The sequence below is a fragment of the Onychostoma macrolepis genome, chromosome 18 (assembly GCF_012432095.1).
Source record: "Onychostoma macrolepis isolate SWU-2019 chromosome 18, ASM1243209v1, whole genome shotgun sequence".
NCBI lineage: Eukaryota > Metazoa > Chordata > Actinopteri > Cypriniformes > Cyprinidae > Onychostoma > Onychostoma macrolepis.
Genome location: NC_081172.1, coordinates 33,799,647 through 33,816,362, shown reverse-complemented (window position 1 = coordinate 33,816,362; position 16,716 = coordinate 33,799,647). Strand labels below are relative to the sequence as shown.

At 41.0% G+C, this 16,716-nt stretch overlaps 3 protein-coding genes across 3 annotated transcripts in view; all 3 read right to left on the bottom strand.

Annotated features, from left to right (window-relative positions):
* Positions 1-797, bottom strand: bncr (bouncer). Its single transcript, XM_058751903.1, has one exon. The coding sequence runs from the start codon at positions 734-736 to the stop codon at positions 332-334; it is 405 nt and encodes a 134-aa protein (XP_058607886.1). The 5' UTR covers positions 737-797; the 3' UTR covers positions 1-331.
* A 3,510-nt stretch (positions 798-4,307) lies between these two features.
* Positions 4,308-6,142, bottom strand: LOC131524511 (protein Bouncer-like). Its single transcript, XM_058751654.1, has 2 exons — positions 5,985-6,142; positions 4,308-5,034 (listed from the first exon to the last, which is right to left on the bottom strand). The coding sequence occupies exons 1-2, from the start codon at positions 6,008-6,010 to the stop codon at positions 4,662-4,664; spliced, it is 399 nt and encodes a 132-aa protein (XP_058607637.1). The 5' UTR covers positions 6,011-6,142; the 3' UTR covers positions 4,308-4,661.
* An 887-nt stretch (positions 6,143-7,029) lies between these two features.
* The window catches only part of ppfia1 (PTPRF interacting protein alpha 1), a 41,401-nt gene continuing 31,714 nt past the window's right edge, over positions 7,030-16,716 (bottom strand). Inside the window, 6 exon segments of the mRNA XM_058750871.1 lie at positions 7,030-7,806; positions 11,437-11,502; positions 12,633-12,771; positions 12,847-12,915; positions 15,311-15,486; positions 15,557-15,654. Coding sequence (XP_058606854.1) covers positions 11,447-11,502; positions 12,633-12,771; positions 12,847-12,915; positions 15,311-15,486; positions 15,557-15,654 — 538 coding nt within the window. The 3' untranslated portion in view covers positions 7,030-7,806; positions 11,437-11,446.

The window sequence follows — 16,716 nt, the reverse complement described above, 5'->3', positions numbered from 1 at the left end:
TGTTTTTAATGGTTAAAAGTTGATGGTTTGTGATGTTTTGATACTTTTAGTGGAAGCCATTACATTTTTTTGTGAAGGTTCTATTGTTTTTTTTTTCCAGCAGGGTTGTCACTACGGTTTTGTTTAATGCTTTGGCCATAATGTTTGCAAACAATCATGCCAATAAATTGCTTTTGAATGAAAAGTGATAAAGCCACGTAAAAGACCTTCCACGTATGGCAAGACAAGATTCACTTCAAATCAGGAGATATTAAAAACTATTTAATGAGGCTCAGTTAAAAGTGAATGACATAAGTAGTTTCAGACGAGTCCAGTGTTCGGTGCGTGACGGTCAGCCCCAGAAGAGCGCAGCGATGGCGGTCGCAGCGAGGAGCCCGGGGCCGAGAGCCCAGCGCCGGCCGGAGTTACAGTAAGGACGGCTGCAGCAGGAGAAGGTGAAGCTGATGTTGTTCCCGCGGATCATCTGACTGCTGGAGCGCACACAGTCTCTCGGAGACATGCAGCCTTTGGAGAAGAGCACAGGAGCGCGTCCGAAGCGGCCGTCGGCGGTGAAGCAGACCTGCTGCGGCCCACACTCGGACAGAACGTGCCGGCAGCTCCGGTTGAAGGACGTCTGAGGACAGTAGTAACAGTAGAGCTTCTGACACAGGACAGCAGGAGCATGGACACACAGAACCAGGAGAACCAGACCGGAGATCCAGCGGAGACCAGCTGCAGAGAACACCAACAGCATCATTCTGTCCCAGAAAACACACGCTGCTGGACCACAACCAACAGCTTCTCAAGAGAAAGTTCGTGCACGGTTTAAATATGACACACGTCATCAAACCAGGTGTGAGCTGTTGCCTTAATTACCTTAATTACCCAATCAGCTCAATCGCACTACATTTTGGCCATTGGATTGGATCAAATCATGAAAATGGGTTGTTCAAAAGAAACAACGGATTCTGAATTCAGATTAGATCACAAAATCCAATTTTAGGTTTTGTTCTGAATTAAATCCTCAGTTTGTGTTGTTCAAAACTTTTCAGTAAGATCTGGACACCTTTGATCAAAAAAACGGGATTATTCTGATTCCAGCAGGAGGGTGGATTTCAGGAACAAAAATGTGATAAAACTGGTCCAAAAAATACAACATTTGTAACATGTAATACAATCCCAAATCCCCAAACAGCTGTCAAAACAAAAATATTATAAAGTTTTTTTAATCACTGATTGTAAACTACATTGGTTCTGACAGCTCCATCTCTGATGACTGTGCCTGTTATTTGTGTAAATGCAATGCAAAACATTGGCATTTTCTTCCCCGTCTCATTCTTCTCCACCGTGTCCCTTTAGGGCGGGGGTGTCAAACTCAGTTCCTGGAGGGCCGGAGCCCTGCTGAGTTTAGATGCAACCCTAATTAAACACACCTGATCCAGCTAATCAAGTCAATCAGGCTTATTTGAAAACTAGATGGTGTGTGTTGGAGCAGGGCTGCGGGTCTCCAGGAGCTGAGTTCGACGCCCCTGCTTTAAGGGCTCCGTAGAGCACTATAGTAATCCAGATTTGGAAATCTGAAAAAGTGTGTGTCTGAATCAGGGCGATCCAATCATTCCTGCTTTGGAAAACCGGCACAGAAGTAAGACGGGTTACCAGATCCTGATCATGGACAGCAAAACATGGGCTTCCTAAATCCAGACCGTTCAGATCCAGATTAAACCTTTTGAACAACCGTCCGCTGATGAGACGACGGCTGGAAGACTGGACCTCTTCTGCGCTCGCTGCTCAGAACGAGCCTGGTGTCTTGTTCTCGTCTGAAATGACTGTAAACTTCAGTATATGAACAGAGTGTTTTCTGTGATCAAGTCTTTATTCAACTACAAATAAAGAAAGCAAAACACATCTTGACAGACATAGATTGAGTCAAGATGTTTGTCGTCTGAAGTCTGTTCTCAAGTAAAGCACCTGTTTGGCAATATTTTGGATTTTGAAAAGCCGGTTGACTTTTGCTGTTTATCTAAGGTGATATTGGAAGTTTTTTAAAACATTTGTTTCTTATTTAATTGGTTCCACAGTGTTTGCTGATTTTTACTTTATTTAAACTTTGTGTAATTTATCTGACATCAAGGTGTACGCCGTGCCTCCAAGCTTTCTTATTCGTTTCGCCAGATGTGTAAAACAATTTTACTCAAGTATAAAAAAAAAAGTAGAAGTACTTTTTTTTTTTTTTTTCTAACAGATATACAGACGTTTTGTTAAAGGCAGAAAACGAAACAAAATGCAGGTCAAACACATACATCCAGTGCAGCAACAACAATTAAAATGCAGCACAGTGGAGCACGCACACACACACACAGACAGACAGACACACACACACACACACACACAGACAGACACACACACACACACACACACAGACAGACACACGCACGCACACACACACACACACACACAGACAGACACACACACACGCACACACACACACACACGCACACAGACACACACACACACAGACAGACACACACACACACACAGACAGACACACACACACAGACACACACGCACACACACACACAGACAGACACACACACGCACACACACACACACACACACGCACACACACACACACAGACACACACACACACACACACAGACAGACACACGCACACACAGACAGACACACACACACACACAGACAGACACGCACACACACACACACACACACAGACACACACGCACACACACAGACAGACACACACACACAGACACACACACACACACACACACACAGACACACAGACACACGCACGCACACACACGAAAAGGGATTAAAAGGAAACTCTATCCTTTACCCTCATGCCATCCTATATATGGATATGACTTTCATTTATCAGATGAACACAAACTAAGAGTTTCAGAAATAAGTAATCTGTCTTTAGTTTAATGCAAGTGTATGGGACGTCCAAAAACGAATATGACAGACAGTAGCTCATACAACCCCTGTGAATGAATCAGTGTCTTCTTTAGTGAAAGGATAAATACAAAAAATACAAATACCAATATTTGTGTTCACTCTGTGTGGGTTCTGAAGTGGTCCTGTCCCATGCATTACACAGACTCACAGACTTGTGTTCATCTGAAGAGACAAGGTCATAAACATCTGGCACCACACGAGGACGAGTAAATGATGAGAGTTTTCATTTTCGGTGAAGTATTCCTTTGAAGAGCAAGATGTGATGCAGAGGCTAGAAACCTGTTCCAGACAGAATACAAGAATGTGTTGAATTAACGAGGAGAGTCGTAGAATTAAAACATACAACATTAACATTTTGAAAGGCCACTTTATTGTGTTGTCTATTCAACATCACTGTCTGAGAGTAATTCAACTTTAAATTGTTTATTTGGGGCATTTAGAGTTTTTTTCTCAGCAAATATTGATAAATAATTATTTGTGACTAATTAGATTCATTAATAAGCAAATCATGTATTAAGAAAAAAAAAAAACCTCATTGACAGTCTTAATTACTCAAAGTGTCATATAATGACGTTACAATTTATTTAACATAAAATGTTCATTTAAACATTTTTTTGGGGGGGACAGACATTTGTAACATTTAATAAAAAAAATAAATAATAATTCCCACAAAAATAGGCTATTAATTGAATTTTAATTCTCATCATTGATTTATTTGCACTCAGTCTTGTGCATTCAGCCAATATATCACACAGCTAACGCTCGAGCAAAACAAAGAATAATGAATCAACCTTTTTTGGGGAGGAAACACAACTTTTCTTCCTCAGTGTTCTTCCTCGGATTCGATGGTGAACCTTTGAAGCCAGATATAACTGATGTGTGCTTGATGCCTGAAAACAACGACCACTGGTTCCGTCCAGCTCACACATTTGAACTTCTGCTTACCAGATTTCATGTGCATAAGATCAAATAAAAATGTAACGTACTTTTTAAGATGAAATAATCGTAAGGAGTAAGAAGTACTGTTTCTCCAGAAACGTAAAAGTAACCAGTTTAAATTGTACTTTATTCAAGTACAAATCCCCCAAAATAATACTTAAAGTAAAATTACTCAAGTATTTTACATCTCTGCGTTTTGCTTATAAACATTCTACGTTTCTTATTTGATTCCACAGTGTTTACTTATTTTCAGTTTTGTATACTTTGTGCAAGTTTTATATTAGGCATATAGCATGGTGTATTTTTATTCATTTTGTTAATAAAAGTTCTATGATTTATATACGGTAAGTTAGTATGCAGTTGTATTTTGTTCTTGCTTGAATTTGAGAAGTGAAAGTAAAATGTAACTTTTTAAAAGCAAATTTAAACGGTGATATCGGTATTATGTCGATTAATCGGTGGGAAGTTTCCTCACCGTCACAACCCTGTTAAACCGTAGACATTCAGTGATGAAAATGGACTTAAACATGCTTTATTTTTTACAAAGGTTCATCAGTTTCCAGACTGAAGACCATGCAGCTAATGGTAAGAACAGTATTAATAAAATCCTCAAGTTATTAATAGCAGTCATCATGTGCACGCGACATTAGTTAGTGTCAGGCTGATGAGACGCGGTCACTTTCTCACGAGAACAGTTGTATCAGTAGATCGGTGGTGGGCCCGGTGTTTGTCTGTGTGTGTGTGTGTGTGTGTGTGTGTGTGTGTGTCAGAGCTCTGAACAGCTCGGCGGATCCGGGGGACTGACGGTAACCCCGAGCAGCTGCTGCAGGAGGTTCTCCGGTGCCGCGGCGGTGTTGCAGAGATCGCGACAGCAGCACGTGTAGGTGATCTCATACTCGAGGCCCTTGTGTGTGAGAGTCTGGTTCGATCCGCAGAGCGTCGGGGACGCGCATCCCTGCAGAGCGAGCACGTGCACGCGCCCGTAACGCCTCCAGCCGGAGGAGCAGCGCTCGTGCCCGCGGCACTCCGTGGTGATGTTGCAGCGCGCGCCCGCGGCCTGCAGGGGGCAGTAGTGACACAGCAGCACCGCCGCGGCCGCGCGACCCGACAGCAGCACGACCAGCGCCAGCACAGCGGACCTGAGAGAGACACACAAACACTTCACCTCTGATCTGCCATCAGACTGATGCATGGAGGGAAAAAACAGAAGCCACTGCTAATTTACACATGATGCTTTAAAAAACGAAGCTCTACTTTCTTCTCCTGTAAAAACAAACGTTAATATGTTCAACCTGAGGTGAAGCTCTTAACTGAGGATGTTTGAGTTCCAAATCAGACTTCAGGGAAGTGACTAAAGCTAAAATCGTGTGATGGATAGTTGCAACAGTTAGTATCAAACTCAAAGACTGAACAAACTGGCACCGATTACACACACGTTGCGGTTTTATTGCAAGCAAAATGTAGGTCGTTTAAGATTTAATTTGTGCTATTTTTACATTAAAAAAAAAAAAAAAACCTAACCATGGTGAGTTGTATTGAGGAGTTGATATGAAAATAACTTAAGTTAGACTACTTTTAAAATTCCATTACTTCGCTACTTTTTATAGGAAGTAGTTGCGTTACTTTCACTCATCTGGCCTGGGCTTGTTTGTTTACATTCAATTCATATTCTGAAATATAGTTTTCATTTCAAAGTTTTGATTGATTGAGGAACACAATGTGTTTAGTGCAGGTGAGATGAGTAAATAATGTTGATATTTAGTCTGGATCTACAGTAAGATCATGTTCTTACTCCTGATTTCTCTCAACATGGCAACCCCAGAGCTGTCCGTCGATACATGAGAAACACAGGAGCTGGAGTCACTTATTTGAAAAAGTAACTCCGATATTTTCGTCTAAATACCTAAACAAAATAAGATGTGTTGCTGTATTAGTTAGTAGTAAAAACCTGATTAGGTAACTCACTTCACCCGCAACACTGCTCACTAAACTACGAAAAGTGTCACCGTCTCCTCTGCAGCCAGTGACCAGCTTCAGCTCCACTGAGTGAGTGACTTCACTAGCTGCTGGTTCTGATGGGAATATTCACCTGAGAGCCACAGAACCCGAGTCCATCACTGCTGGAGCGACACCTGACCCGTCCTGCAGCTCTGCAATCACTTTAATCAGCCGCTCATCATCAGGAACCAGCTGCAGTCAATCAGCCTCCGTCTGTAATCAGCTTTCACTCAAAATGTTTTTAATTGTTATATATACTTTATATTAATAATAAAAAGTAAGTTTGTGATGCAGGCTGAATAAACCAAAAAAATAAAAAATAACTAAAAAAAGAGATGAAGAGTTGAAGCCATTCTGGTTGCATGTTTAAAAATGGAAATGACTTTAATCACGCATTTAAAATAATACACTAATCATATCCAAGTAACTTGAATTTGAGATTCATAAACACTCTGGATAGCAAATAACATACAGATACAAGATACAGGAAAATCATCTGTTCATAAAGACTTATTTTTATTGGCAGTGGAAAATAAGTTTCAGTATTTTATTGAAATGAAAGCAATAAATAATACTGTGATAAAAATAGTTCATAAGTACTTAGACTGTACATTATTTTTTTTTTTTATTACAGGACCAGAAGATTTATTTAAATAAAGGACAATAAAAACATAGTAACATGACTTAAATTGTACATGAGTGACTAGAGAATGTAAAATAATAAAAAAAAAAAAGAAGAGAGACTGGGATATGATTCCAGCCTATGCTTTTGATATCATCCAAAAATGACAATTCAGTTCCTACATAAAGTCTGATAACATACTATATCAAAAAGGTCATTGAAAACAACAGGACTGGGCTAGAAATATAAGGCTTCGTTACAGTGTTACGATACAGACGCAGGGATCGAGCTGACAGGCCACCGGAGGATTGGTCCATCTGAGAGGAAACACGCACACGCACACGCGCTCGCGAGCACACACAAACACACACACGCACGCGCACACACACACACACACACACGCTCGCGAGCACACACGCTCGCGCACACACACGCACGCACACACACACACACACACACACACACGCTCGCGAGCACACACAAACACACACACACACACACGCTCTCGCGCACACACACACGCACGCGCACACACACACACACACACGCTCGCACACACACACACACACACACGCTCGCACACACGCTCGCACACACACACACACACACACACACACGCACACACACGCTCGCACTCGCGCGCACACACACACACACACACACACACACACACACACACCTGACGCAGCACCAGGGAATGGATAAACAGTGACTTTAAGCCAAACAGATGCTAGAAAAACCTGGCATCAACATCACATCTGAAGAAAGATGTATTCAAAATAGCCCTCATAATTATTACAAATTATGGCTTATCCAAGGGTTTGATTTTGGTATCAGAGGATATAAAACACGTACCAACCCAGATTTTCACGCAAGGCCATTGATTCGGGCCACTTTCTCACAATCAACAGGGGAAAATCAATTAAGAGAAGAGCAAAGTTAAGATAAATCACATAAAATACTTTTAGCCGGATGAATTCAAACAAAAGGAATAAGTATCTGAGAGGATAAAATACTCACTGAGAATGATAAGAATGAGATTACGCCTACAGACGGAAATGTACAAACTTTGGACTTTTGATACATAAATTACATCTAAAAGAGCTGAACTGGATTACGATGCCAGAATTAAAAGGTGACCAAATAAAATCAAGCAACAGTCGATACGAGACGCTGCTAAATTAGTGAAAGTTCCTTTGCTTTACATAAATAGAGGCATCAAATCTAATGTTTGACAGAGTTCTGATGGGTCTGTGACAGAAAGCGAAGCGGTCCTCGTCCTCCGCTGCACCTGAGGAAACACACGGGATGAGATCCAGACACGTGCAGAACTGAACATCATTAGGACACGAGTGAAGAAAGTCTGAAGATCAAGGCTGTGAAGAGTTGTCCTGAAGGCCCGCGCACACCAAGAACGATATCGTCTGTTTATTCCAAGCACAAGTGCGTCTGCCGCTTTACACTCAGCGGCTCAGAACAGCGCCTCATCATTATAGCGTCCGCAGCTCTACACACGCCGAGTCAGTGAGATTAATGTTTCTTCTGCTCATCGTGGCTGTAACTATATGATCAAAAATACAAAAAAAAGTTATTTTGTGAAATATTATTGCAATTTAAAAACGGTTTTCAATTTTAATATACTTTAATAATTTATTTCTGCATCACATGATCTTCAGAAATCATTCTAATATACTGATTTATAATCAATGTTGAAACCTTTGTGCTGCTTCATATTACTTTTTGGGGACCTGTGACATTGTTTTTTAGGATTCTCAGATTAATAAAAAGCATTTATTTAAAAAAGAAATTTTGTTACAATATACAATGCTATTCAAAAGTTGAATACTTGTATTTAGGAGGATGTGTTGAATGAATGAATGTCATAGTAAAGACTTATATTATTAGAAAAGATTTCTATTTTGAACAAATGCTGCTCTTTTTAACTTTGTATTCATCAAAGAATCAAAGAAAAAAAGTATCACATGTTCCAAAAAACAATATGAAGCACAACAGTTTGAACACTGATAATAAATCAGCATATTATTATGATTTCTGAAGATCATGTGACGCTGAAGACTGGAGTAATGATGCTGAAAATACAGCTGCATCACAGAAATACATTACAGTTTACAGTATAGTAAAATATGAATGAATATTAGAAATTGCAATAAAATTTCACATTACTGTTTTTGTTTAGTTTTTTTCGATCGAATAAACACAGTCTTGATGAGCAGAAGTTCTTGAAAACATTAAAACTCTTACTGATCCCAAACTTTTGAGCAGCAGTGTGTATCTTTATAGTTTACTTTATACTTTATACTTCATAGTGACCAGGCCTTAATTCTTCAAATATCTGAACTATTTTCTTAAGCATGGTGAAGTGAAAGGCTTTAGTGTCGTCATCTGTGCTCAAAATGACATCCACAGTAATATTAATACACAATGTGTGTCTGTATGGCTGGAGTAATGTTGTACTGCTCAATTTTAAAATGATCTTTACAAAGAATCTTTTCAGCAATTCAAAATCTAAATTTTGTCTTTAGAACGATCTGAAGAGGAAAAGGTAACATTATTAGTGTTTTTGGGAATGCAAAATATTTGTAACTTTATTCTAGAGTTAGAGAATAAGAATATATCCATTATGAAGAATTTCATTCTTAAATGGTTACTCCACCCCAAAATGAAAATGGTCATTAATCACTCACCCCATGTCGTTCCAAACCCGTAAAAGCTTCGTTCGTCTTCGGAACACAATTTAAGATATTTTAGATGAAAACCGGGAGTCTTGTGTCTGTCCCATCGACTGCAGAGTCACGGTCCATAAACGTATGAAAAACAGTCAAAGCAGTCCATCTGCCACCAGACCTCGGTTCGGGGGTCACGGTTCGATACGATTTCGGTACAACAGGAGAAAAAAAAACGAAATCTACTATGCTCATTTTCTTTTCATTTATTTTGAACAGACAGTAGTGCAAATTAAAAAATTTACATGTTATATAAAATCTGTTTTGTTTTCATTGTGAGTGTCCACAAATAAAAGCAGACCTTTATATAGTGATTATTAATAAGACAATAAGTGTTTGAAGTTGATTCTGCTGGTATAAGGAAACAGTTGAAGTGATCGCACCGGAACACACACACACACACACACACACACACACACACACACACATCAGTTCCAGCATTGCTAACTTGACAGCGCAGTTGGTAGTTTATCAAATTAAAATACAGTGAACCAAACATCAGCTCGCGCCTCTGTGCTGGAACACGACTGAAGCACAAAGCCTATCATTTACATAATGAATAATAGTTTAGCATTCAGATACATTACATCACAAATATGGAATATTATGGATTTGTGCTGAATGAGAGAGGTAGGATACACGAGCTCAAAGCCCCATTTCACAAACAGTTGAGTGCAAGCCTTTAAAGTATACTCTCTTATCAGTGAGAGACGCGTTCAGAGTCAGCACATGCTCACTGTCTGGGGGCTTTGTTTTCAAGCGCAGCTCAGCATTCGCTGTTCTTCTGCTGGCGGTTATCAAGCAGCGCTGCATTACTGCGGGCGCCCCCTTCTGGATTGAGGCTGAATTGCTTGTATTCGTCGTAAGGCTTCATGGACCGAACCGAGACGCCCGTACCGTGACGGTTCTGTACGAATACATGTATCGTGCCACCCCTAGCGTACACTAAAAGACACGACGACCTGTTTTCACAGATATACATGACTCGGCCTGAAGGACAGACGCAGGTAATCGCACGCGATCAGTCGATCTCTCTCTCATTCGCTGTCTGTTTCAGAATCAGAATCAGAATTAGCTTTATTCGCCAGGTGTGCGCAAACACACGAGGAATTTGTTGTGGTTTTAAGGTGCTCCTGGTACATACATACATACATAAATACACATGTGACATGAGAACAGAAAAAAACATTTAAATAGTAAGACTTAACAATGGATAATAATCCTAATAATAATAAGTATGAATCTGGAACAGTAGATTTATGTACAGATTTGTGCATTATTTACTCTATATACAGCTGTATAGATAAACATATGTATGTGTATTTACATAATACTTGAGAGGGAGGCAATAATTAAAGATGGAGAATGAATTACAGAATGAATTACAGAACACAGGTAATGATCCACGTGTTAGCTATTTAAGAAAACACTGAAATATCACGGTTGTTGCATTCCTATGCGGTTATGCTCGTCAATAGCGCGGTATTGCGATAACCGCGACAGCCCTACTGCTTTGACTACGTTTTTCATACTTTTATGGACCGTGACAGTGCAATTTACTCTGCAGTCAAAGGGACAGACACAAGCCTCCTGGTTTTCATCTAAAATATCTTAAATTGTGTTCCGAAGACGAACAAAGCTTTTATGGGTTTGGAACGACATGGGGGTGAGTGATTAATGACAAAATTTTCATTTTGCGGTGGAGTATCCCTTTAAGAATCCCACAGCAGAAGCAAGAAGAACTGGAGAATTTGACTGTAACGGGTAGGAATTATGATTCTGAGTGCGGTTCAGAAAGCACACGTGAAGGAACAAACAGGCAGAGTGTTCACGAGAGCATGTGTTTGAGTCGAACGAGTAAAGGCCGTTCACAAAGCAACCCGAGAGCTCAAAATAAGCACCGAGATGCCTTGTCTACCGATGGAGCATACTATGCTGGCTTTACGTTTCTTTTAATTTGGGGGTAAAATATGAGCCAGATGTGACACTACAGCAGCTGTATCTCCTGCAGGTTCCTTTAAGAGCTGAACCATCTCTGATCATCATTCAAAATTTCAGAATAATATAAATTTAAAATTGGTCCAATAATATGACATTTGTACCATTTACATCATCCAGTAAAATGCTTGATTGACTGCAAGGCATCATGAAGAGGCTCGTGTGAGAGATGGACTCACCTGACACAGATCAGCAGGAGTACGTTCTGACAGCAGCAGAATCCAGACGCTGAACACTCACACTCCCTGCAGCACCACAACACACACATTAGAGACACACACACTCCCTGCAGCACCACAACACACACATTAGAGACACACACACTCCCTGCAGCACCACAACACACACATTAGAGACACACACACTCCCTGCAGCACCACAACACACACATTAGAGACACACACACTCCCTGCAGCACCACAACACACACACACAGACACACACACACACAGACACGCACACACACACACACACACACACACAGACACGCACACGCACAGACACGCACAGACACGCCGCACAGACAGAGACACGCGCACAGACAGAGACACGCGCACAGACAGACACGCACAGACACGCACACACAGACACGCGCACACACAGACACGCGCACACACAGACACGCGCACACACAGACACGCGCACACACAGACGCAGACAGAGACACACACACAGACAGAGACACACACACAGACAGAGACACACACACAGACAGAGACACAGACACACAGACAGAGACACAGACACACAGAGACACACACACAGTTAGAGACACACACACACAGACAGAGACACACACACACAGACAGAGACACACACACACAGACAGAGACACACAGACAGAGACAGAGACACAGACAGAGACAGAGACAGAGACACAGACACAGACACAGACACAGACAGAGACAGAGACAGAGACACACACACACAGAGAGACACACACACACAGACAGAGACACACACAGACAGAGACACACACACACAGACAGACACACAGACAGAGACAGAGACAGACAGAGACAGAGACAGAGACACAGACACAGACACAGACAGAGACAGAGACAGACAGAGACACACACACACAGAGACACACACACACAGACAGAGACACACACACAGACAGAGACACACACACAGACAGAGACACACACACAGACAGAGACACACAGACACAGACAGAGACACACAGACACAGACAGAGACACACAGACACAGACACAGACAGAGACAGAGACAGAGACACAGACACACACAGAGACACAGACACACACAGAGACACAGACACACACAGAGACACAGACACACACAGAGACACAGACACACAGAGACACAGACACACACAGAGACACAGACACACACAGACACACACACGTACCGTCCAGCTGCGGTTTCTTGGCCAGTGCGTCTGCAGTGCTCACTCTGAAGCTGGCGGGCAGTGTGTCGGCGGAGCGCACGTCTTTGGGCCGGAACTTCTTCCTCCAGGACGGTGCACGGCGGAAGTTCTTGTCGTCGTCCTGCAGAGACACGGCTGTGCTGTGAAGCGCTCGGATGCCATACGACTGCAGACTGAAGGAGCGGACTGAACTCACCTCCTCGAGCCTCCGCTCCGTTCCTGCGGACAGCAGACGGCCGTACTCCTGCTCCAGCATCGCCCTCGCCTGCACACACACACACACACATCTGACCACCACAGCATCACACTGATCCACAGCTCTGCACAACATGACTAGGGATGCACCGATATGAATATTTTGGCCAACACAGGACTTACTGCACTGCACACAACAGAGCAACACGTTCATGAATGAGTGAGATCCAGGGTTCCCACACCTTGGTTAACTTCAAATTCAAGGACCTTTCAAGGACGTTCCAGGTCCAATACCCTCAAATTCAAGGACTTAATGTGGGGACACATTTCAAGTGAGAGCAAAGGTTGCATCGCGTCACCTTGTAAGATACTTTGTTACAGTTTTCATGTGTCAAACACAACTATGCAAAAAAGCTTTTTTTTTCTTTTTGCATATATTTTTGGCCAAATATTCTATTTGTCGTATTTCTGTTTTGCATAAAACTGAATAATACTTTGTACATACCATACTGTATTCTAAAATGATCTGATATTAACTTTTGCATGGATTTTATTGAAAAGAGCTTAGGCTCATGTAACCAGAAGTTTTAAGATATATGAATGGCTTTTCATGATCTTAACAAGCAAAGCAATTCAACATTACATCCTTTGGATCTCTGGCAAGCCATTCTTTGTAATCTTCTTTGGTGAGCCACATATCTTGAAACTTGCATTTTCCAGGAATCACGTTTCAGCCTATTTGTGCAGTGTTTCACGGTGTGAAATGTTGAGGTACCATTTTAGTAGTTTCGTGTGCGTGTGAACGTCATGGCAACAAACAACACAAAGTGCCTCACGTGGGAAACACTTGACGTAACGTATTAATGTGCAATCAAGCAAGCTAGTATGCATAGGCCACAAAGTGTTGGTGAAATAACACATTAGCGGACCGGAGGGAATAATATGGAATTTTCAAGGACCTGTATCTATGTTTGTTTATTTTCAAAAACTTTCCAGGGCCTTGAAAATTTGTAATCAGATTCACAAACTTTCAAGGATTTCAAGGAGCCGTGGGAACCCTGGAGATCACACCGACTCGAACACAGGGCTCCGCTGTTCAAAACAAATCTGACCCGATAAAAAGGTGCTGAAAACAGCTTGTTCAGAAGAGAAAAAAAAAAAAAAAAAATGGATTCTGAGATCAGATCAGATATATAATCCAGTCTTGGTTTTGATCTGAGCAAGCGTCAGCATGCGCTGAAACACTGCAGCAGGACCAGGATCCAGGATTCTTCTGATCCCAGCAGAAGGGTGCATTCAGGGTGAGTTTCAGGAGCAAAATGTAATAGAAATTTAAAAATGATAAAATAATTGATATGGTAACACTTTACTTCGATAGTCCACTTTAGACATTCTACTAACTATAAGTAACTTTGCAACTACATGTCAACTAGCAGTCAGAGTATTAGTAGACCGTCCCGCCAGTCGTTGACCGTGAGAAACTTAGCAAGTATATGTCAGCTTACTCTACTAACCCTAAACCTACCCCACTGAGAGCTAGTAGACGTAGCTGCAAATTAATGAGACGTAGTTGACGTAGTTGCAAAGTTACTTATAGTTAGCAGAATGTCTAAAGTGGACGGTCAAAATAAAGTGTAACCTCTGAGAATATTTGTATCATACACCTTTATATTTAGCACTTGTTTGTTTAAAATTACAGTGATAAAATAGAAGTCCGTTATCAAAGAAGCCTTTCAGTACAGTATAGAAAAATCCCCCAAACAACTGTTAATATCAAACAAAAATAATATACTTTTAACTTTTTTAATCACTGTCTATAAATTACAAATGACACAATCAATCGAGTAGTTTCTAAAAACTGCATTCCTTAATACTGCATATGAGAGACGATGGGGCCACAAAACCAGTCAGAAGGGTCCGTTTTTTAAAAATTGAGACATCAAATTAATAAATAATCTTTCCATTGATGTATGGTTTGTTGGACAATATTTGTCTGAGATACAACTATTTGAAAATCTGGAATCTGAGGGAGCAAAAAAATCGAAATATTGAGAAAATCACCTTTAAAGTTGTCCAAATGAAGTTCTTAGCAATGCATATTACTAATCAATAATTAAGTTTTGATATATTTACGGTAAGAAATTTACAAAATATCTTCATGGAACATGATCTTAATATCCTAATGATTTTTGGCATAAAAGAAAAATGGATAATTTTGACCCATACAATGTATTGTTGGCTATTGCTGCAGATATAGCTGTGCTGCTTATGACTGCTTCTGTGCTGCAGGGTCAGGTATGTTTGTTGATTTGTTGTGGGTCAGCACACATGTAACATGGATAAGCCAATTCTGGATGGCAAAACACAAGATTTCCAAACCAGATGAAATGTTTTGAAAACTATGGCCCAGGAGTCTCTGGTCTGAGATCAGATGACGGTTTCTGGTCTGACCGTCAGAGTCTCACCTGTGTGCACTGTGTAGGGATCTGCAGCAGCAGCGCCAAGGCGTTGTGGTCGAAGGACTCGTCCAAAGCGAGGAGCGCTCCGTGAACGCCGCTCTCCAGAAGGTTGGCCGCATACTCCTTGAGTCCGATGGCCTGGACCCAGCTGAGCACGCGCTCGTTGGTCCACACCAGCACGTCTGCAGCGGCAGCAGCGTTAGCACACACGCAGCACAGACACACAATCCAACCAGAAGCCAACACGCTCACCTTTGACCTCCACCTGGGACTCGTCACGTCTGCGCTCCAGCTCTTTCCTGTCGTAGTTCAGTCGTCTCAAACACATCACGCCGCACTGAAAACTGTTCCTGCAGAGCCACACAAACACGGTGAAGCTGAAAAACTTCGTTTGGTCATTCAGAGCATTCATACATCAATTAGACAATGTATATCATTTAACTCATTTAAGCAGAATTTTAAGAAATGGCTTCTTCATAATCAACAATCTTGATAAGCTGCTCTTTACATTTACTTTTTATAATTATTATTATTATTATTCTTCATTTATTTTTTTATTATCATTTTGTGTAATCTGTTGTTTAATTGTATTTTAGGGAGTTGAATAGTTTTTGGTTGTATTTTGTTTATTTTTTTCTAGTTTTTTTGGCCTAATAACATCCGGCAAAGAGACTAGTGATGAAATCTAGCCTTCGGGATAATTTGGGTACATTTACATTCATGAATGTTGATTAATGTACACTAAATGTACACTTTTTGTGAGAAAAAAAAAGAAAAAAAAAAGGGTGAGCTTTCAGCACAGTGAAAATTCAGCTTCGATCACAGGAATAAAATTACATTTTAAAATATATTCAAATAGAAAGCAGTTATTTTAAATAGTAAAAATATTTCACAATATTACAGCTTTTGCTGTATTTTGGATCAAATAAATGCAGGCTCGGTGAGCAGAAGAGACTTCTTTAAAAAACATTACAAATCTTACCGTTCAAAAACGTTTGACTGGTAGTGTACATAGTTCAGTGATGATATCTGCCTCTGTAGCGTAGAGTCAATGTGACTGCAACTTTAGCTTAAAAATAAATGTTTAGTAAAGTACTACACTACCCACAATCCCATAGAGATCCACCAATCAGAGAAGACCCGTTACCATGGGAACCACTCACTCCCATGAAGCACTGCAGAGGCTGTAAGGAGTCCGTCTCCCTATATTCTAAACATGGTGTTTCATAGCCGTACTGTTCAATTACAGTCTCTCTCACATCAAACTCATTCAAATCTACCATAAAGTTGATGAACCGGCTTTTCTGTTGAACTGAGCACCCAGACACTGAACTGCCCTCGTTTCATTACCTGTTCATTTTGACAACATAATTTGGAGTTTGAGTGACGGCTGTTATTGTAAACAGTGACTG